General features: G+C 41.4%; 1 protein-coding gene across 2 annotated transcripts in view; it reads right to left on the bottom strand.

Annotated features, from left to right (window-relative positions):
* PCSK5 (proprotein convertase subtilisin/kexin type 5) overlaps positions 1 to 23,158 on the bottom strand; it is a 297,459-nt gene that overhangs the window by 258,867 nt on the left and 15,434 nt on the right. For both annotated transcript variants that reach the window (XM_032774960.2, XM_032774962.2), the window contains exon 2: positions 6,476 to 6,580. In XM_032774960.2, the coding sequence (XP_032630851.1) occupies positions 6,476 to 6,580 (105 nt within the window). The remainder of the gene's footprint in view (positions 1 to 6,475; positions 6,581 to 23,158) is intronic.

The raw sequence follows: 23,158 nt of genomic DNA, 5'->3' as shown, positions 1-23,158 counted from the left end.
TCCTTCATTTACCCTCTTACAAACTTCCACCCTGCTATCTTCCCAGAGTTAAGAACAGGGTTGTGGCAAGGCATCTCCCATCTCTTCCCCCTCGGCAGGCTCATTGCTTCCCTCTCTGACGGTGGGGGGGCTGGAGTAAGTCAGCCCCACCCTGGTTGGTGTTTATTCTCCCATTTGGATGGTTATTTCCCAATATTTTCCAGGCAAGCCTCAGGAGTGCCCCTCTGCCAAACAAACAAAAAAAAACAAAAAAGAAAAGAAAACAAAAAAAGAAGAAACCAGTTCCAACACAAAACAAAGGGGCATACCTTTCCCTAGTCTCACCTTGACTGTGGTGGCCATGTTATTGTTCCTTGGGTGCCAGTCCTCTTCCTAAACAGGCAGTCTGTTATATAGCTTCCCCTGTACAGAGGAGAGCAGCCATCCACCCTGGAGAAGCCTTTCTCCCTGGTGCCACTAGCCCTGCAGCACCTTGGCTCTCCTCCCTATCTCTCATGGGAGGAAAAGTTTTTCAAGGTCTCAACCAGCCCTTAATTGGACTTGGGTGTCCCTAATTGACTGGAGGTAACCCATTTTCAGCTTATAAGGGAAACGGTCTTTATCATTCTATGGCTAGTATACCTGCCTTCCATTACTCTTTTACAGCTGTCCAGCCTAGGGCTGCCCAGAGGTGGGAGGCAAGTGGGGAAATTTCCCCAGACCCCAGGCCCCGCAGGGCCCCCCCCCGAGAATATAGTATTCTATAATATTGCAACTTTTTTATGGAAGGGGTCCCCAAAATAGCTTTGCCCCAGGCCCCCTGAATCCTCTGGGCGGCCCTGGTACAGCCTTTGTCACACTGTGTGACCCTCCTAGAGCAGTAGCTCTCAAAATTTTGCACTGGTGAGTGAGACCTCTGAGTGAGACCCCACTATAAATTAAAAACACTTTTTAATATATTTAACACTATTATAAATGCTGGAGACAAAGCAGGGTTTGTGGTGGAGACTAACAGCTTGTGACCATCCCGTGTAATAACCTCACGAACCCCTGAGGGGTCCCAACCCCCAGTTTGAGAACCCCTGTCCTAGAGGATAACTCTGCACATATAGGTCTTGTCTACACTAAGACATTTTGCCTAAGAGTTGTCACTGTTGTTACCACCAGTTCTGCTCTGGTAGCAGAACCAGTGCAGACGTGGTGCTGACAAAAAGTGGCATTTTAAGCACCAGGTCACATAGATCTGTTCTTAATAGAGTTAGATGTCATACAATAGTGCTCCCAACGTTGCTGCCACCAAAGGAACTGAACAGGTGGTCATGATGGTGTGAAATGTCAGCAACATGAGACAAATCCTATCTTCACTGAAGTCAATCCAAGCTTTGCTATTGATTTCAATAGAAGAAGGGCTGGGCCTCATACATCTTCCAGAGTGTGAAAAAATTCTAATACGGATTAAACCAAACTACTACTATATAAAAGGAGTTTAACAAAATCAAAAGGTGAGATGATTCTAGACTAAAAACCATGCCCCAAAACACTAGTACTGTAAATGCCTTTGTCATTTGTAAACTGATGATTTCACAGATGGAGTTACAACACGGTACTTGAATTATTAATTCCATATTTAAGAGCATTGCTCTGAGCAACATTTCATTTTTCAGATCTCCATCTCTCTTGTCATGCAGGGCACTGGGGACTTGATGGGCAAAATTGGACACACTTTAGCTTGTATTTACATCATTTGAAATTAAGGCACAGATATGAGATTCTTAATGGAAGATTATTAAGCAAACATGATTTTTAGTGTAGCTCTTTTGTTAAGCATTGTACTACAGAGCCTTACACAGCAGTCATGTATGCCATCTTGATTTTTCAGATACATTAAGGGCATGTTACACATTATAGGCCATGATCCTGATTTCCTGTGCCTTTCAATGCTGGCCCTTTGTTTATTTTTTTTTTTAAATAATCAGAAATGAATTCACTCATTGCATACAGACTTGTGTATTTCATATGTGTTATTGTGACATATGGTTAATTTCCTGTGTGGGCTTCATTACTGACATCTATTTTAAACTGTAATCTCATTGGTGCAAGAAGAGCTCAATTCTAATCTTACTTACATCTGTTTGATACTAGTGTAACTGAGGCCAGGTCTACATGTAAAACTTAGGTTGACCTAGCGTCAGTGCTCAGGGATGCGAGAAATCCACACACCCTAGCATTATAGTTAGGTCAACCTAACCCCCAGTGTAGACACAGCTCGGTCAACAGAAGAATGCTTTCGTGGATCTAGCTATCACCGCTCAGGGAAGTGGAGTGGACAAACTCCGTCCATTGACGTAGTCTGCATCACCACTACAGGGTTTCAGCAGCGTGGCTGTAGCATGGTAGTGTAGACATGGCCTGAGATCGCACTCGTTTTTTAGTTCTCCTTCCCATTAGCATCCCTTTCTGTTAGCATACTATTAATAACCAATAGTCCTGGGGCAAATACTGAGGGATGCCTTACCTGCTTCATTCCTCAATAGGGGAATTCTGCACCAACGTGATTCTAAAGGAAAGTCATGTAGGCACAGAAAGGAGCACAGAGAGGCTCCCTAACACCCTCCACAGCTCCCCACACCTTTCACTAGTCATGGATTGACTCTGATCACTCTTCACTCCCATACATACGCACTGACATTCCCAAAAGGACTTTTCAAAGCAGTCTGTGTAGGAATGACAGAGGAGACCACAACTGCTGAGGAGGGGGTTACAGTGAACTCTGCAAGAATAAGTAGGTGGGGGGCGGAGCTTGTGAGAAAGGCCAGGGAGTTTTGTTCTGTCTCATCATTTGCCTGTCCACTACAGACTTGGGGCAATACTTTAATTTGGTGCATGATACTAATCCCTGCTTTGGGTCTAGGCCTCTCTCCTGCCTATCTTTCTATCAATTTTTACAGCAAGCTGCAATAGGTGATGACATGCTCAGTAAACCGCACTCTAGCAGTGCTGTTTCGAAGAAAGCTATGTGTGAATCTCTCCACCCTGCAGAGTAGTGTGCTAGGCTACATTAAAAGTGCTGGAGGTCTACATGTGACCACAGGTGCTCACTTTGACCATTCCACCTCTAAAAGTATCTAGCTGATATTCTCTCTTGGTGGTGCCAATGTACGTTCTTAAGCTGGGAAGCAAAGGGCTCACTGCAGATGCTAATAAATATATTTCTCAATATACACACAATATACACTATGCTGAATATGGTTTATTCACTCATTTAAAGATAGAGTAGGATTCATGTAAACATTGGGCCAAATTTTCAAAATGTGTACTCTATACACTTCTAATTTATGCCCACTTTAAGGCCTTTTTACACTTCCAGAATGGTGTAAAGTGGCCTTAGTTTAAATGAGAAAGAGAACCCCAAACCGTAGATCTTCAAAGCCAGCATGTACATCTAACTAATAAATTAGTTAGGTGCAAAATTAGCCTTTTGTCCACACATTTCTTTGACTTGTGTAAGAAATCGTGGTAACTGCCCATAAAACCACAGATGCCATTTTTAAAAATATGCATCCTATTAATAATTAGGCCGAAGGAAGTTCCTGCAAGTGTATCTGAAATAACTGGGAACAAACTATAATAGAGTTAGAACAGCTTACAGGAAGATCAAACAGAGAAGTATTAATGAACTGTCTAGACCCAGATTCTCAGCTAGCGGAAATGGGCCCAGCTCCATTGAGTTCAAAGGAATTGAAGGGGTAACTCGACCATAAGGGAACTTTCTTTCTAATCCAAATCAGAAAATATGTTTCTAAGACATTAATAATCACATTCATAAATTTCTAGAAAGAGAGACTCACACATCAGCTGGCATAAAGAGTCCTAGTTCCATTGAAATCAATAAAGCTGCACCAAGTTATGCCAGCTAGGAATCTGGCCCTTTGTGTTCACACTGTCAATGACAACACTATGTACACAGACAGTTTAGAAATACAGACTAGAAAAATACTACTATTAACTTCCTGAATTCCCACTAAGTGGAGATCATGCTACAGAGTTAGCACAAATCAGGTACTTAGCCAACTAACATGTGGAATTTATTTGCAATTAATTCTGAGCACCAAGCTGGGGGTTGAGTAAATGCCCCTTTAAAATTGGGCCCTGTATTTTATCTTTCTTTTATTTTTTAAAATTTTGAAGTCTAATCCTGAAGTCAAAATACCCATAGAAAGAGGAAGAATGGAAGCTTTCAGGGCTGGGCCTATCATAAGTGGCATATGCAGTTCTACATCCATTTTGGGCTGGTCTACACTGGGGGCGGGTGTCGACGTAAGATACGCAACTTCAGCTATGGGAATAGTGTAGCTGAAGTCGATGTATCTTATTTCGACTTACCTCCCGTTCTCATAGTGCGGGATCGACGGCCGCGGCTCCCCCATCGACTCCGCTTCTACCTCTCGCCCTGGTGGAGTTCCGGAGTCGATGGGAGCGTGTTTGGGGATCGATGTATTGCGTCTAGACGAGATGCGATAAATCATACCCAACAGATTGATCACTACCCGCCGATCCGATGGGTAGTGTAGCCGTACCCTTAGTGTACTAAAACAATGTCACAGTTTTCAAATCAAATGTATAATTAAGTATGTGTGTTATTTTGTCACTTGGAAGAGGATATTAAGTTATAAGGAAGCTACTTTTAAACAGTTTGGAAAGTCCACAAACCCTAGTATTCACCTATTTAGATTGTAAACTTCTGTTAGAATCTAAAACACCATCACAGGGTATGTGTCTTCATTGTTTGTATGGTGCATTGCATAATGGGACCTCAACTGTGATTGTAGCTTTCGGGTGTTACAGTAATATAATTTAAAAAATAAAATCAAGAAATTCATAGTTATGATTACCAATGAACTGTACATTCGTAGTTTTTGATGGGGCAGATTCTCTCATGTGGCCAAAATCTGCTTGGTGCAGCAAGGGACCATCAGGGAACTGGTTATGTCTCCCTGATTCTCTGCTCAGCTCTGCCTTAGCCCTTCCCCATACTTCGCTCAAGGCTGCTCTAATCTAGGAATGTTGCTAGTGATCCACAAGGGACCATGAGTATAGCCAGAGTGTTTGTGCTAGGTGGTGTCCATGTGCAACAAAGTCAGCTACATTAGCTCTGTGCCCACAGAAGACTCATGTGCTGGGGGAGTTGCTAAGAAGATGCAAATGGTTTCCACTCCATTTGCGCTACCGCCTATGCAGGGGGGGGGAGCACTTGGTATTTGTTCAGTGAATCTGAGTATTCCTGGACCCTCCAGCCTTGCCCTTGAACCTTTCCATGTTTATCACTGAAACAATCTGAATAGTAAGATTGATGGAGCCCTTAGAGAAGACAGTTTAGCCATACACTGTGTGAGAACCTCCTTTGTAGATGCCCCATATCCTGTTCTTGCCTCAATGCACAGCAAAACTACCCAATTTATGCTTCCTAGATAGCCTTTCACACCACTAGGAAGACAGGATTCACTACTCACTGTCATTGGGTGACATATATCTTTCATGCGTAGCATTCTGCTTTTATTTGTTGATCATTTTTATACTTAAGTTTCTTTCAAAAGCACAAATTTCTCAATAAGGGGGATCAACATGCCATGTTTATATAATCCAAGTGCTAAAAAAGTAGCTGAAAATTTCTTAACTCTTGAAAAACTCTAAGGTCTTTTTCACACTTGAATAAAATAAAAAAGCTTAATGATCTTTTCTCACACTTTTTTCAAAAATATTCATTTCTTGGTTGAGGAAACACAAAAGAAATTCCATCTCTAAGGTTGTCTGGGGGAGAAGGTACAAAACAACTGAAATTAGGGGCTTGCAATAAAAATGCTTTCTCAGTCACAATTATAAGATTAAATATTATGCAATGCTAGAACAGACTGTCCAGTATTACCCAATGTCCTCAGTTACCCAATATCTAAAATTTACTAAGACTAAATATATGATGTAGGGTGAGATGCCACATTTCAAATAAAAAATGGTCCTTTAATATAAAAGAAAGCATAAGGATTAATTAAAAGGAACATGGAAAAGAGTGTGCAAATCTTAACTCCCCTACTGCACTAAATGATCATAAAAAGCCAAAAAATACCACCAAACCATGGAGATATCATCCTACTTTGCACATTTTCATTCACAAAGGCAGCTGACAAGAAAACAGCAGCCAATTAAGTTTATTCTTGGGAGTTTTAACTAGCGAAGCATGGCATAAAGATTAGTACATTAACAAAATTCTTACAGTACATCTCCCCCAAGAACAACACTGGACATTATGTTCTGAGGATACCACATCAGTTAATAATATGGTATTTGTCTTTGTTTCATCTTAAGGTAGCTTGGTGAACAGATAGTATATCAGCTCTTGTAATGTTAGCTGCCAACCAGGCAAATGTTTCCTGGTATGACATTTCAAATAAAAAATGCAGAAGCTTTTGTCTCAGATGCTTGCCTAGCTGGATTTTCTTACCTTTGGTTCCATTGAAATGAAGCTGTGGGTACCTCTACTTGAGAGAACTGACCTTTTAATTGTTTTACTATGATAGAAGTGGTAATAATCCTTCAGTGCTCCAATCTGTTGGGAGGAAGAGACAGGGGAGAAAGAGAGAGATTTAATTTATGAAAAGCAGTTTTCTGTTTTTCATTTTTTAAAGGACTATAAATTATGCAATTTCCTGCTGTGCTGAAACAGTTACTTGAACCCCAGTGATCATCTTTCAAAAGAAGGACATATGATATGAAATGGATGGAGTGTCCTTGAGGCAGCAACTGCAAAACCAACTATTATAATTGAGCTGCTTAGCCTGTCTGTATCTACCTTTTTTAATGTTTAATTTATATGCAGCATTTTAAGTAATTCTAGACCAATCTATATCCAAACTGTCTTCACATGGCAAGTATAAAAATCATCAAATAGCTATATGGTTATTAAAAACCATTCCATCTAGTTTGCTCAAGGAAATGTACTATAAAATGCAGAATAGGTTATTTATGTCATTAACTTCCCCCCCAAAAAGTTCTAAGCATCATAACATTCAGAAGGAATATAAATATATGACTTTGGGGGGAAAGGGAGGAGGTAACGTCAGAACTCTTAATCAATTACTAGACGTGCTTATTCAAGTTATGAGAAGTCAAAATGGACAACTTCTAAATAACAGAATTCAAATTACTTTGTATCCATCACTTCAGTATAGTCTGGCAACGTTGTTAGTTTTACCCAGCACCAATCTTTGTAATAAATTTTAAATCATTAATACTTGTTTTATAATGGATAGCCAGACTTTTAAGACATTACTTACACACATCCACACACACCCAACATCTTTGAATGCCTCCCTTAAGCATTTTAAAATTTAGCCTTCACAAAAATGCCATAATAGTTGTAAATGTTAAAGAAAGATCCTTTATTTGAATTAACAGTGTTCAGATCGATCTCTCTCTCTCTCTTTTTTCTTTATTTGTTACTTATTTTTAACAATATTTATTAAAATTGAAAACATTCAAATGACCTTAGAAAGCAAATTTGGCTTAGTTTTGAAAACAAGTCTGAACGAAATCACAAAAGATGGTGGAAGAATAGTTATTTAACCTCATGGATTCTGTGTTTTGAATTAATAGCCCTTAATAAAGATAAGTATACAGGAAATAACTCAAGTGTTCAACCTCTAAGGTTCTAGGAGAACCGGCAGGAAAACACAACAGGGCTCCAAGGATCTGTTTTTAGGATTCATGAAGACTAAAGTCTCTGGCTCTGTGCTGCCTATAGGACAATGCAGAACACTTCATCATCTCCTAGCCTCTGTCCTGATGCTCGCAATGCCAGAAACAAGGCTAGGGTGCTTTAAACTAATCAGTGGTGCCAGATCTAATCCTCACCCCAGCATTGGCAGCATTCAAACTTTACCAGTTTGTGCAAGGTCTCGGCCCATTTATGAAGATTTATGAGGTGCCGCTGTATGTTTGTTTGATGCAGTAGCCTGGGGATTTCTTGTTTGTTTGTTGCTTTAATTGCATTTTTTGCATATTCACTAAACCACAACATTAAACACAACTTTAATCTTCCATGGCCTCCCTCTCATTCGTGTGGATTAATGAGCCTCTACTGTAACTCCTTGTTTATACACACACACACACAAAATGCAGTCACAGAGCAAGTAGGTCTGTATTTCACCATTGCACAGAAATGCACACACAAAATCTGTCATATTTATTTGGGGGAGGAGGAGAGGGGAAGGGACAGGGAGAAAACCTGGACTGTTTTATGCCACATACATTTTCAGATTACCCAGTGCTCTAGGTGTCTGCATTGCATCTGGCTGTTTAGCGGTAGGCTGTGGCTGACCACTGTGTGGGTCAAGAGAGCAGAAGGCTGGCCACAACTGTACTCCTTGAATTCCCCTGAGTTAGCAGTACTAGCCACTCATAAAGGGGCAAGGTGGAGATGAGGACATCGTCCCCAACACATACACACCAACCAGCAGGATTGGCTGGTCATAAAGGGAAGCACGTACTGCATCCACTGCAAATGGCGAAGCAGTGGGGCTGCTCCCCTTGTGTGCTGGGGTGCTCCCCAAGCATTGTGTATACTCCCTCTGAATCCTTCCCAGGATAGGCTTGAGCTAATGAGGCACAACTGAGCCCTTCGAGCAGGGGTGGCAAACCTGAGCCTGAGACGGAGCCAGAATTTACTAATGTACATTGCCAAAAAGCCACAGTAATATGTCAGTAGCACCCACATCAGCTCCCTGCTCCCAGCGCCTCCCACCCACCAGCAGTCCTGTCAATCTGCGCCTCCCCTTTCCTCCCCATCAGCTGTTCTGTGGCGTACAGGAGGCTCTGTGGGGGAGTGGGGAGGAGCGGGGAGGAGCGAGGGCACGGCAGGCTCAGGGGAGCAGGCGGGAAGGGGTGGAGTGGGGGCAGGGTCTGTGGCAGAGCCAGGGGTTGAGCAGTGAGCACCCCCTGGCACAGTGGAAAGTTGGCATCTGTTGCGCTAACCCTGGAGTCAGTGCCTTACATAGGAGCCGCATATTAACTTCTGAAGAGCTGCATGGGGCTCCAGAGCCACAGGTTGGCCACCCCCGACTTAGAAGTAAGTGCTATGAGGCTGGGCCCATGTCTTCTAAGCACCATCACTTTTCAAATAATAACTACAGTTGTCAGAAATCCATAGCTTAGTTCAGGGGTTCTCAAAACTAAATTTTTGGCAGCCTCAGAGTGCGGCCACCAACTTTTGCCAGTGCCCGCACTATTTTTCCTAAAATACTTAATTAACTTTAAAAACAAATAAATATGCGCATAGACATATCCAAATCATAGGAATTTATTTATGTAGGGTTTTATTTTTGCAGACTCAATAATAAAAATAATGGACAGCTGTTTCTATTCTTTACTGGACCTAAACAGACTAGAAACACAAATAACGTGCTTTGCACATTCTGGTCTTTTTTGTTGTTTTTTTCTTTTGCTTTTTTGGTTGTGTTTTTAAGGACTTGCTGGCTAGTAAGTCTGCTGCTGTGAAAAGTGATATTTTTGTGTTAATACCACTTTTCACAGCCTCCCTGCTAGCTACTAAGGCTATGTCTACACTACAGACCTTACAGCAGCATAGCTGCACTGCTGTAAGGTCTCCCATGTAGCTGCTCCATGTCAACAGGAGAGAGCTCTCTTGTCGGCATAATTAACCCATCCCTAACGAGTGGCAGTGGCTATGCTGGCGGGAGAGTGTCTCCCGCTGACATACTGCTGTCTGTGAAACTTTTGTCGGTCGGGAAGTATTTTGCTCACACCCTGACTGACAAAAGAGCTAATGTAGATATAACCTTAATCTGCTGTGAAATACAAATATCACTTTTCACAGCAGACTTACTTAACCCGGGCATGCCAGGATACAAATTAAGTCCTGAATGGTGAGGCGGGTAGGGAGGCAGCGGAGTGTAGAGGGAATGGATGGGAGCCTGGGGTGATGGGAGAAGAGGGTTAGCCTGGGGCCAGAGCCCACTGCCACATGGCCTGGGGCTGGAGCCCACTGTTGTGTGGCTGGGGGACCGAGCCGAAGCCCTGAGCCCAGAGACAGACCCCAGAGCCTGGAGATAGAGCCCAAAGCTGGAGCCTGCTGCCTGCCACCCCAGGGCTGAAGCCTGACTCCACCACTCCTGGGAAGGTGGGGAACTGGATGCTTGCTCCTCAGTGTGTGTGTCTCCAGAGGGGGCAAGGATCATCTCCTGCTAGAGGCCCTGAAGGAGAGGCCACTGCTTCCTTCCCTTCCTCTACCCCCAGCACCCAGGAGGCTGTGGCCGCAAGAAAAGCCCCTGGTGGCCACTTGCAGCCATGGTGGTCGCATTTGAGAAACACTGGATTAGGTTCATAAATACTAGTGGGATCAAAAAAGCCCAAATCTTGAAAAAGGAATTTTATTCCTATTCAGTGAAAGCCAGTGCCTTCTCATAGTAAAGCAGTAGTGTATTACACATTTTATTATCCTCCTTTACCTTAATGGGAATTTCCTTATACCCTCCAAATCCTTGGACCATAGAGAACCACATGTACATGCAAACAAACACATACATCTCTGCTATGATTAGGATGTCTTGCCTGTTTTATTACAGATAAGAATATGTGTGAACTTTGAAGAAGTTAACCAACACACTGCCATTACTGTGTAACAACAGCAAAACCTTTGCTTTAGTTCTTGAAATATATTTTCCCTAAGGCAACTTTAACTTTGAAAGTAGCATAAGGATAACTCAGGATACAGTGACTCAGTTACTCTACCTAACTGAACCGTGGAGTATTCTCAGAAAGCTTGTGATGAATGATAAACGCCGTATTGAGTGCATTACATACATTCACCAGACTTCTATATGACTAGGTTCACCAACAATTGAACGTTTCCATTGATCCTGTATAGCAGTACCTCAGCAGGGCTGACAAAGTTACTTGCCCATTTGATAATGGGAAATAGGAAACGTTTCCTGGTGGGAAGGGACTTATCCATCAGTTTCCATAGAATTTAAAGTTTTAGACTAGAAGTTTCTAGTCCTTCTGGTTGCAAACATAACCTTCTGCTCATGAGCAGAATGGGTTCTGCAATGCACTGTAGACTGCCTGAATCTGTAGAGAGACATCCTTAGGCCAGAGTTTCCCTGGCTGTTGCAGGGGAATTGGGAGGGAAGAGAGGATTCTCCACCGTACAAATTCTGCCTCAGTAACAGAGACAACTGGCAGTCCCTGCAACCAGGGGAGTGCAGAAACTTGTCCCTCTGTGCAGCCTTGGTCACACAAATCACTAGGGCTGTGCAGAGATTGGAAGTTCTCTTTCATAAAGGATTTGGGGATTTTGAAATTTGGCTTTGTTCCAAATTGGAGCGAAAATTTAAAATTTAAAAATTCTTTGAAGGAAACATTCTGGATAAAATATTTCAGGTCATTCACAACCTATTATTTGGATTTCAACTTTTTAAAGATTTTGTAGTAATTTTTAATGATAATTGTATATTATATAAATTATACATAAGGAAGCATGGAAGATTTCCCTCCCACACTGGCCCCTCCACAGGCTGAACTCACCAAGAGAAAACAAGCTTCACAATGCTAAACAATAGTGCAGTCTTTGCCCTCTCCTTGTGCACTGGGGAACCTGGGAAGGCATTACATATCATGCAGGTCCTGACTTTGTCCTTAGCTCTCCTAGCAGGGAGTGAAGCTCTGCAGTGCTACTTACTCAGTGGCATGTACAATTTGCACAATCCAGCCACATAGCAATGGAGAGGTATGAACTGCCCAAGGCGTAAATCCTGTCTCCAGCTCACATTCCAAGCAGGCAGACCATGCAGTGGGAGTTCTTTCCTACAAACCACTCTTCAATAGTGACTCACACTGTAGCTGCTTCTCCAGTGCCAAAGTAGGCTCTGTGCTTCTTGCCTTCTATCACCTTGGTGGGATGTTACTGATAGTTCTGCACAGTGGTGGATCCACCAGACCAGGGCAGGAATAGCAACCCTGGATGGGCTGTGGAGCTGCCAGGAAATCTAACTGTAGAATAAGATATGTATTAATTACCCAAAGCTGCCACCTACTTCTTCAAACAAAGCCTATTTACTCCAGTTTTGTGTTGAAGAAGGGGAATCTCACCCATGATGTGTTATTTAGTAAACATTCTACAAGGTATTAGGCCCCATGTCATTTTCCCATAGATGCTTCAGCACGTAAGTTTAAAGAGTGACTTGCTTTCAGTTTTATACAGTTTCAGGCACTAAAAAGGTGGCCAATTAGTAAAGAACTTAAATAGAAAAGATAGAGAAGATCACAGCTGCAGGAAACTAATCAAGCTGAAATTCCAACAATGACAAGCAGGCCTCTTTCCAAATATGTCAGTTCCCTGCCACTCCCATTGGTTTTGCAGCCCAGCCTCCTGCTCCTGAGGAGTAAATGAGTTTTTTGGATGATTTCAATCAGCCATGATTAAAACAACAAACTACCCTGTTACTGACATTACTGGGTGCTCTGGTCTTGTTCTGCACTGAAGCAGCAAATTAAAACCATTGTGGCAGTCAGTCAGTTTAAAAGAGGCAGAGGCTGCTATTTTGTCTTTATACTTAAGGCCATGGCTACACTACAAGCTTTAGTCGACAAGTTACATCGGCATAAAACCACTGCAGTTAGCATATTGCTTGTACATGTGCAACCCCACCATCCTGCACACACTTTTGGGAAGTTTTGGCAATGCATGTTGGAACTAAAACAAGTCATGCAGGGGTGACTGAGAACAAGGGGTCAACTTCATAGCTTGCAACAGTTTCCATCCCATAATGTCATCTATATCCTATAATTTTCATGCCTTTTTTTAAAAAATCCCACGAACCTGCACAGCCCTCCTCACTGTCCATCATCTCTGACAAAAGCATGGAGCCTGAACAGCTCTGCACTGTTGTCATAGGTGTTACAAGCACAGGAAGCAAGATCCTCCGGTATTTGCAGAGCTGTAAGAAGAACTGAATGAGTGGGGAACATGATGATTTCTTGGAGGACAGATTGCTGTGGGACACAGCGAGAACCAATTCAAAGTTGTTGGTGGCATTCAAGGAGCAGCTGCAGATGATGAAGCACTGCTTCTGGGCCTGAGAAACAAGCACTGACTGGTGGGATCGCATTGTAATACAGGCTTGTAATGATGAGCAGTGGCTTCAGAACTTACGGATGCACAAAGTCACATTCCTGGGTCTGTGTGCCAAGCTCACTCAGCCCTCCAGTGCAGGGGCACCAAAATGAGAGCTGCATTCTCAGTGGAGAAGCAATTGGTGATCACACCGTGGAAACTTGCAGTGCCAGATTGCTGCTGGTCAGGGGAAATCATTTTGGAGCTGGAAAAAACCCAATGTGGGGACCATTGTCATGCAAATACGCAGGGTCATTAATCATCTCTTCATACACAGGACTGTGACTTTTGGCAACGTGCAGGATGCAATAGATGGATTTGCAGCAATGGGGTTCCCAAACTGTGATGAAGTGATAAACGGCATGTATATCCAGACCATCTTGCTACAGAGTCCATCAAGAGAAAGAGCTATTTTTCTACAATTATGCAAACACTGGTGGATCACTGGGGACACTTCACTGACAGTGTTGGCTGGTCCGGGAAGATGCATAACACTTGCATCTTTAAGAACACAGAACTGTTCGGAACACTGTAAGAAGGGACATTTTTTCCTGACTGGTGGATTACCATTGGCAATGTTGAAATGCCAATAGTGATCCTGAGGGGCCAAACATATTCCTTGCTCCTGTGGCTCATGAAGCCATACACCAGCCACCTTGAGAGCAGCAAGGAAAGATTTAACTGCCGGCTCAACTGGTGAAGAATGACAGTAGAATGCACTTTTGGTAGATTGAAGGAACACTGGCATTGTTTACTCATGACAGTGGATCACAGTGAAAAAAACATCCCACGGGTTGTAGCTCCCTGCTCTGTCCTGCATAAAATCTGTGAGGCAGAGGGTGAACAGTAGCTGCGAGGGTGGAGAGCAGAGGGGGCTGTCTGCTGAGTTTGAACAGCTAGTCACAGAGGCTATTATAAGAACTCAGTGCGGAGCTATACGGCTCAGGGAGGCTGTGAAAGAGCACATTAACAGTGAGCCACAGAAGTGCATTGTGGAGTACTGTTCTTTAACTGGACCTGGTGTTTTGGGGCCCTTTAGGAATTTTGCTGGACAGTTATGATTATCACATGGTGTTTGTCACTGATCCTAAGAGTTGTGTCACACTATGCAGTAACAAGTAATTGGTTGCTTTCAGAACCTTCTAGGCACTCTGTTGCATATGTTATGAGCGAATAAAGATTATTTCCCCAATAACAGAATTTTATTCAGTAACAAAATCAATGCAAAGAAAAATCTGTGAAATTTAAATGCAAATACAGTAAATACTTAATACATTAATGGAACAGACCTTAACAAGGGGAAAGAACATTCATGTCTACTTTTACCTATATAGAGAGCAACCGTTGCTCTATCAGATCAGTGTATGTGAAGCTGTGATTGTCCTTAATGTCCCCCGAGGGGGAATGGTGGGGTAGGGATGCGGCCTCTGATGCTGCACGGAATGTTTGGGTGGGGGGAAGTTGGGAGGTTTCTGTAATGTAGTTCTCCATAGATTGCAAAGAGAGGTGAGCCCACAAGAGTCTACCCATAGGTCCACAAGAGTCTGAAGCATCTATGTTTGCTGCCAGAGAAGCTCCATTGTGTCCTGGTGCATCTCTCTCTCTTCCTGCTAGGACTCCTGGGCCTTTCTCCTGTCTACTCTTTCCTTCTCCAGGCTGTCTGCAGTATTCACCCTCCAGGCCCTTTGCTCATGGTCTAATGCAGCACTGGCTTGCAAGATCTCATTGAACATGTCATCCCAAGTCCTCTTCTTTCTCCTTCTTATCTGACTTGGGCATTCCGTGGCTGTGGATGAGGGACCCTTCAAGGCTTTAAAGGCAGCAGCTGCAGATAAAACACACAGAGGTACCGTTGCCAGTATAGTCACAATGGAAAGCAAAAGTGAAGATTCAGAACTCCCTTTCCTTGCTCCCCTAAGGTTTTAAACAAAACATGACTATTGACACTTCTGCTTCAGCATGTCTGTGCATTGTGCCACTCACGGGACCAGTCATGGTGAGTGTGGCCCACCAGGGATGAGGGAAATGAAGAGGGAATTATTCAGCTGCATAAAACTATGAGTATGGGGCAAAGACACTGAATACTGGCACCATTTTCCACAGAAGGGTAACAAAGGCAGAGAGAGTACAGCTGCTACTGGCATCCCAAAGCTTCCAGGGCCCATATGCTGCTAGCTTGTCTACTGCAATGGTGCCCGCTGAAGTTATTGCTGACTAGCATGGGAAAATGTCCTGCAATGGAGAGAAAAATAAGGGTGCCATCCCTAGAAACCTTCAGGAAAGAATTTCTGAGTACTTCCATGAAAGTTTCATTGAGATCGCTCAGGAGGATTCAAGGGACAGTGTTGTGTACATAAACGAACTGCTCTGCATGGCTCCCCCTTGCCTAACTCCACAGGGGAATAAAAAGCAGATAACGCTGCCTCTCTTTGTTGTACTTCTTCTAGTACGAGTAAATTAATGAAAAGTTGATAGTTGTGTCCTGTTAACTTGGGGGTGCCATCACTATAATGGAAAATAAATTTATATGCTTACCCGAGGATGCTTCCCCTGCATCAGGCTCGCCCATGCTCGACTGCCAGGACTGGTCTGCAGTGGAGTCTCAAAGAGGTCCTGGCTTGTGCCATAGCTGGATTCCCAGACCATGTATTTCCTCATTCTCCTCCTCTCTGTTCACACCATTGGCCTGTGACTCCAGCTCCTCAGAGGTATCCATGGTGGTCTGCAGGGTGGCAGTGTGGTCTCTGCCAAGTATGGCATGCAGCTTTTTTTGTAAAAACGGCAGGTCTGTTGCTCAGCACCAGATTGACTGCTTGCCTCCTTCGCCTTCTGATATGCCTAACACAGTTCCTTTGTTTTCATGTGGCATGGCTGCTGATCCCTGTCACACCCCTTCTCCTGCATCCCCCATGCACTCTGCTCATAGATGTCCATGTTTCTTTGGCTGGCCTGTAGCTATGCTTGCACAGCCTCTTCTCTCCTTAGGCCCAGGAGATCCAATATCTCCTCTTTACTCCAAGCCGGCGCATATCTGGAGTGAGTAGCTGGCATGGTCAGCTGAGCAGTAACACACAACGATAGAGAGCTAGCTGCGAGGTGTGCTCACCAAGCTAGACAATCAGGAAAAGGCATTTCAAAAATTCACAGGGCTTTAAAGGAGAGGGGAGCCTTTCAGTCTCCAGGACCCCCAGGGAAGTGGAGTTCACAATTGTCAGTGTTGGGCACTGTGGGACAGGTATTTGAGGACTGTTAGGGTCAATCTGAGTAATTACACTCTTCTACACGGTCTACACTCTACAATGTCTACACTCTTAGTATGTTGCCCTCAGTATATTGGCCATGGCTACACACTGCTTGGATAGGTGGTGTTACTGCCTTATTGAAACAGGGCACTTACATCAGCAGGAGACAAATTTAAGTATAAACGTATGCAACTAGGTCGACACATGACAGCTTATGTCTATCTAACTTTGTAGTATAGTCCCAGGCCTGATAGTTGGGCTCAACTGGTATTCTCACGTGCCAATGCATATATCTTCCCTATTCCTTTTTTCCCCTTCAGGCTAGCACTCCAGTCTAGTAGGGAACAAATATGTTTACACAACATTGCCACAATTTGTGCCTCTGAATGGTGACATTCCTCAGAATAAGGGCTTGGCTACACTCGAAACTTCAAAGCGCTTTGAAGTGTGAGTGTGGTCGCGGCGCCAGCGCTGGGAGAGAGCTCTCCCAGCGCTGCACGTACTCCACCTCCTCATGGGGATTAGCTTGCTGCGGCACTGTTTACACTGGTGCTTTACAGCGCTGTATCTTGCAGTGCTCAGGGGGGTGTTTTTTTCACACCCTTGAGTGAGAAAGTTGCAGCGCTGTAAAGCACCAGTGTAGCCAAGGCCTAACAGCTCAGTATCTGCCAAAGATCAGAGTCTGACTTCATTAGCATTCCTGGAAACTCCATTACTGAAGTATGCAGACACTATGGTAATGAGCCCTTCCTCCATCCTCACAAAATGCCAATATAAAATAAAATAAAATATATAGAAAAATAAAGGACAAAATTTTAAAAAGTGGCTAGTGATTTTGGGTTCCTCAGTTTTTAGGTGCCCAATTTGAGACACCTTAAAGATATCTGATTTTCAAAGCATGAGTGCTTAGCATTATCTGACCCTCTCCTGCTGTTCAACCCATCCCTCCAAATCTAGTGGTGGCCTGTCATAGACAGGAGTGGAGAGAGTGGCAGTTCTTGGGAGTGCAGAGTCTCCCTCTGTTTTTTCATCATTTGTGCTGTAGTCTGAGGTAATGTCTTCACTGCTAAAAGAGGTGTGCTTTTTTACCTCAGCGTGACTATTCAGTGTGAGCTACCCCAAAGTGAAAACACAGTTGAAAACAAGGCATTTTAGTTTTAACCTGAGAGAAACGCATTAAGGGCAGGGCTATACCATTGCCTGGGGTTGACATTGCTTCCTCTACCTCATGGTGAAATGAAAGTGTCTTGTCTTCACTGTGTTTTTACCTCAAGACGTCAGTTAATGAGAGGCAAAAAATACACTTTTTTTCAGTGAAGACAAGGCTGAGCAGCATAGTGGTTACTTTCCCCGTCCTTAACCCCCAGAGCAGTCTTGGGGGCTTGTACTGCAGTTTGGGAACCAGTGATTTAGATATTTATAATGGTTTGTGTTTCCTTAAAACATTTTTTCTCGATCTCATAGGTTGAAATTAGGGATGGTCATAACTCTAATTCCAGACAAAAATAAAAGCTAATTGCCTTCCCCTCAGATAGAAAAGGCTTTGCTGTGAATGAGTTTTCTTGATCAGTTTCTGAAAAGAACCTGGTCCTCAAGACAAAGAAGTTCAGCCAACTAATAACACAGACAGGTTGGTGATTCTCTTCTGAATTACTTGTGCATGAATAACACTAGGAAGATTAATTACTGCATCCTGCTGTTACAATAGGAAGATCACTATTTCTATTTTAAATAAATCAGCTTTATCCCCAAAACATAACAAGTCCTTTATCCTTGATATTCCCTGTTGTCCTTTTTTTTTTTCCAAACAGAGAAAAATATAACACCTTACTGAAGTAATTAATGTATGCCACTGCTGACTTCCTTTGCAGCCTTGAGCAATTTTCCACTGTATTTCAGCAATCTGCATGTAGAAATTTTGCCTGGGCATTTACACTGAACTGGAAAGGTACAATTTTGTTTTTCAATCAGTGGATATCTAAAATGAAAAACTGAGCTATTAACATGAAATAGCTCTGCATTATGTTCTTTCACAGAGGAATGTTATTACTATTGTTTACATTCTGCTGCATTTTGCTTTAAAAATCCCACAAAAACCTTAGCATGTTAAGTGCTTCAATAGAAAATCCAAAATAAACTCTCTAGACTTTTAACTTGTTATATGTGCCTTTATTAACAGGACAAAATGAGCAACAATAATCCCAACTGCAATTTGAGTTTTTTGCATCTGTTCTATTTCCATATCAAGGCTGAGATTTTCAAAGTCATTGTTTTATGGTTAATAGGAATTGAGCATTTAAATCCATTAAGAAGCTTTAAAAATTTCAGCCCAAAAATGTAATTAGAGTGTGGATAGAGACATTAGAGAATATACAGTTTTAAAGAACGTCTAAAATAAAAAAAAATAATTTATAATGGAAATTATTTACATGATATTACATACTGCATTTTGTATACCACCTATATAATCAAAGTTTCTCTAATCTGTTCCCTATATAGGTCATATTCCAAAATATACTTACCAATATAAAGATGTCAGCTTTCCTCTAAGCTATGCAGCAGACTAATAATTGATTAACTACCTTGAAAAAGCTCAAGGTACACAGGACAAAACTTTATAGATCAATAGATGATGCAAATACAAAAAGAATGTACAGTTATGCACTGAAAGAAATATTGCAAATGAACTTCTGTCTAGTGGGTCTCTCGTACATCACTGCTACCATGGAAACCATATTCAACATTTGAAATTACGTGATGAAAGGAGAAGTGCTGAGAAACATTTAGCAACATGTAATGCTGTTGTATCATCAAAAGAAATAAAATGTTTTGATACTTAAGAGTGAGGTCTTACTACCCACTAGTACAACTTAGTCTTAAGTGAACATTCTTTGCAAAAATGAGAAAAGATTCAATGATAAAAGAGGTCAGAATTTTCAGGGAACACTGTAATCTTTTAAAAGAAGGATGACATTTAAAAAAATCAGAAATGTATCAATAGTTTCATATTCATATGTATTTAATCACAAAGAACTATTCATTAAAAGCACCCTTCTAAACAGGATGAACAATCCTTCAAAAGAGGATTGTGGCAGCGTTTTTGGATTATATATTCATTTAAATCCTGTGGATTTCAATCTGAAGTTGTTCTCTCCTTATAAATGAGGTTGGAGAGGAGGGTGCGGTTAGCTGGTTGTTTTAAATAAAACTACTTAGAGATTTTAACTGACTACAGTTAACCGTATCCAGTGATACTTCTCTTGGAATGCTTTGAAGAAAATAATATTCATACTAGGCCAAATCTTGAGTACCTTAGCCAGGGAAACTACCAATAACGGTAATAGGAGATTGCCTGATTAAAGACTAAATGAAAGCTAAAGGTTAGCTTTATATATTTGTCCTTTACATGAATGTGCAATGAAAAGAATGGCCCAAGGAGCCTTCCCAGTGTGACTCAGATAAGAGCTAGGGAAAACTGCAGTCCCTTCAGCACCCCAAAAGAAGATGAAGCATAGGACAGGATGGGCTTATGGCCTCACCTCCCTCTATCACACTATGGGAAATGGGGGTGTGCTGCATATCAAGTACGGGGAGGAAGAGCCAAGGGACTCTTTCTGAACATCTAAGGAAGAATGCCTGATAATGTTTCCCTAGAAGCAATGTGACACCACACCACTTCAGTGCAAGGCTGTACATTACAGGCCCAAGCAAAAACTGAGTAAGGACCTCAAAATTGGCCCTAACTGGAGTCAAGGATCTAATGAACAATGAGTAAAAATGTCAAGTTGTTGGCATTTTAAAGAACCAAACCAACAGAATTCCTAATGAATTTAACAGTGATATTTGGCCATCATGTTGATCATTCAAATATTCTAAATTAAAAGAAACTTGAATTCTGCCTTTTGAAGTCCATAAAGAACACCCCTCCTCTATCCATTTCCTTTCAAGGATTGAAAGAGAGGTTATGATTTTTACTAATATGTTAAAATAAGTGACTAAAAAATTAAAAAACAGATACAAGATTTTTCTTTCAGTTCTTCAACAGATGTCTTAGCATTAAACAAGATAATTTTCAGATTTCTCATGTAAAGCTAGTCAATGTTATCATGCAGCATAGCCAGCCTAATCATCCCACAAAATGAAAACACAATTATGGACCCATTAACGGAGAGTTTTATGAAGGGAGGGATTGACCTATAGGTAAATTAATGTCTCTGTCAAATAAAACAATGTAATGTTAAACTGATTATTCATGCCTCTCTTTGTTGAACCCGACTATTTACCTCATGGTATTTCCATAGGAACTACAAAATAAGTGCAGCAAATACTTTAAACTTTTTCCACAAAATAAATAGACTGCAGTGATTTAAAGACAGTTTTGTAATCATTATCCATGCAAGTTCAAGTGATAATGAATGCTGTTTGTACCTATAAAGAAACTGTGGGGGAAAATGATAATGTTTATTTCTCTAAAAAAGCTGTTGGGCAGGAAACAAATCTCTTTAACATTTCAAGAGGTTCATACAACTGCAACTTTTGTTCTAACCTTCTTCTCTTTTCTTTCTTTACTAACTCACCAATTGGTAATTTAAAAGATGATATGTCTTTTTTAGAATAATCTTCATTGCTGTTTTTACTGACTTCTACCCCTATTTCATGTTGTGTCAGTGGAGAAATGCAAAAGGAGAAAGAAAGAAAAGAAAATGAGTATACATACTGTACCTTGAATGTTCATTTAAGTACTTTACATCACTGACATATTCCATATTTTATGACTATTCCAAACCCTAAGCAGTACTGATGGGAGGAACTAATTTGGACTCTCATCAATATATTAAAATAATTCTGGAAAATAATGAGGCTTTACAAGGTTTAGTCACTGTTATTTCAATCATGCCAATAGTATAAAGATAAGTTATTAAATAGATTTTATGTTTTAATAAAACAGATTCATGGGGAAAATGGGCATTAATTTCCTTTGAAAATTGATCACAAAATGTTTAATATCAGACAATCCTGAAAACCATCACTCACCCACTTCAGCAGTCCCACCAGGCGCAAATCTCTTCTCATTTGCACCAAAGTAAATCAGAAGTAACTCCGTTGAAGTCAGTTGGGTTAAACTAGTTTAAGTGAGAGAAGAATCTGTGAATAAGGGTTTGCAGGATTGAGCACCAACTCAGACATGATGCTATGTTTCTGTTCATTTTTTTAATTTCAGCATAAAACTCACTACTGTATTAATATCAGAAGATCTTATAACATTCAAAGTGACTGACACATCAACACACAGTAGTCATTCTATTTCCACAAAACACCTAAAATTGCAGCAATACACCTTTTCAGACTGCACTTTGCCTTACAAATCTGAACTCAGTTCTTATTGGCTATAGCAATTACGTTTTCATTTTATTGACTTTCACATCAGAATTTATTAAGTAATTTCCCCCTCCATCCTCACTACATTTTTTGAAGAATAATAAAGCTGTGACTCATGAGAATTACTGAGAATGAGTTTAGTTCATCTACGTGATGTGGGGCAGTATTAAATACCCATCACTCTAGTTCAATCAATCATTTTATCAGTGTAAACTGCCACAACAGTGAAACTGTAACATATTTCTTTGACTTTGTCCTGTATCAAAGTCTAAAAATCTACCACTCTGCAGAACAAGCTTAACAGAGCATGAATAAAGGTCAAACCATCCCAGAGCCAGATATTTCAGTGATAATATGCACATACCTAATTTGATCAATGCAAGATCCTTACAAAGGCACTACTATATCTTGTTGAGAAATTGAGGCCTAATCCCACAACCCTTATTCACATGAGCAATCCCTACTCATACAAGTAGTCCCATTGACTTCAGTGGAACTACTTATGCAAGGACTACTCACGTTCCAGCAGAGTCCTATAGATAGATACTGAAATTCAGTACTCGTTAGTAAGAAAACACTTGTATTTGGCAGGACCTAGAGACAAGCTTCAAGAAAAATATCAGATCCTGTAGCATGCACACCTAATCAGAAAGGAAATGTCAGGAACATGCTATCAGTTTAAATGATGTTTGGCAAAACAAAATCTGCTGGTTCTAGGTATAGTCAGGTAGGAATCTACTGTCTATTTAATCTAGTATGTCAAGTCAGAAATAACAGGAAAAAATTACATCCTCCAAATTCAGACAGTTAGGTCCCCTTCCTGCTCTCACTCATTGGTAGTGTCAGATGGACTACTAGAGCTCAATCCAACTTTTACTTAAATCAATGGGAATCTTTTCACAGTCTTTAATGGAAACTGCATTGATCTCTTACTGAGACAACACCTAGCATATATCTTGATGAATCCAGGCTCAATCAGGAAAAAAATTCTGGATCTACATTTTATAGTACTGACACCTCTCACAGTACTTGGCAACAGCATTAAAATTACTCCGGCACGTGAAGAAAAGTGAATGCTGTGAGGTCCAGCTACAGCTGGTGATCAGGTATCTAGATTTACCAGAGCCATTGAAAGTATTCAGGATAATACATGGGGTATGTCCAGAGCATGTTTATAAAGAATACTTTTTTGGGACATCCCCTTTGGGAAAGAAATCCTTAAAGTTTAGAACTTTACTGATCAATGAATACATACACAGCTGTGTCTCCAAAATTATTTGTGCAAAGGAAAGAAAAACATTTTGCCTTCACAGATGGCAGGTTGTTTTTATGATCTCTAGTGTACATTTATTTAATACATGGTTCCATACATTTA

Source organism: Chelonoidis abingdonii, chromosome 6 (genome assembly GCF_003597395.2).
Source record: "Chelonoidis abingdonii isolate Lonesome George chromosome 6, CheloAbing_2.0, whole genome shotgun sequence".
In the NCBI taxonomy this organism is placed as follows: Eukaryota; Metazoa; Chordata; order Testudines; family Testudinidae; genus Chelonoidis; species Chelonoidis abingdonii.
The sequence above is the reverse complement of the archived record's forward strand: the minus strand, read 5'-3'. Positions and strand labels throughout refer to the sequence as shown.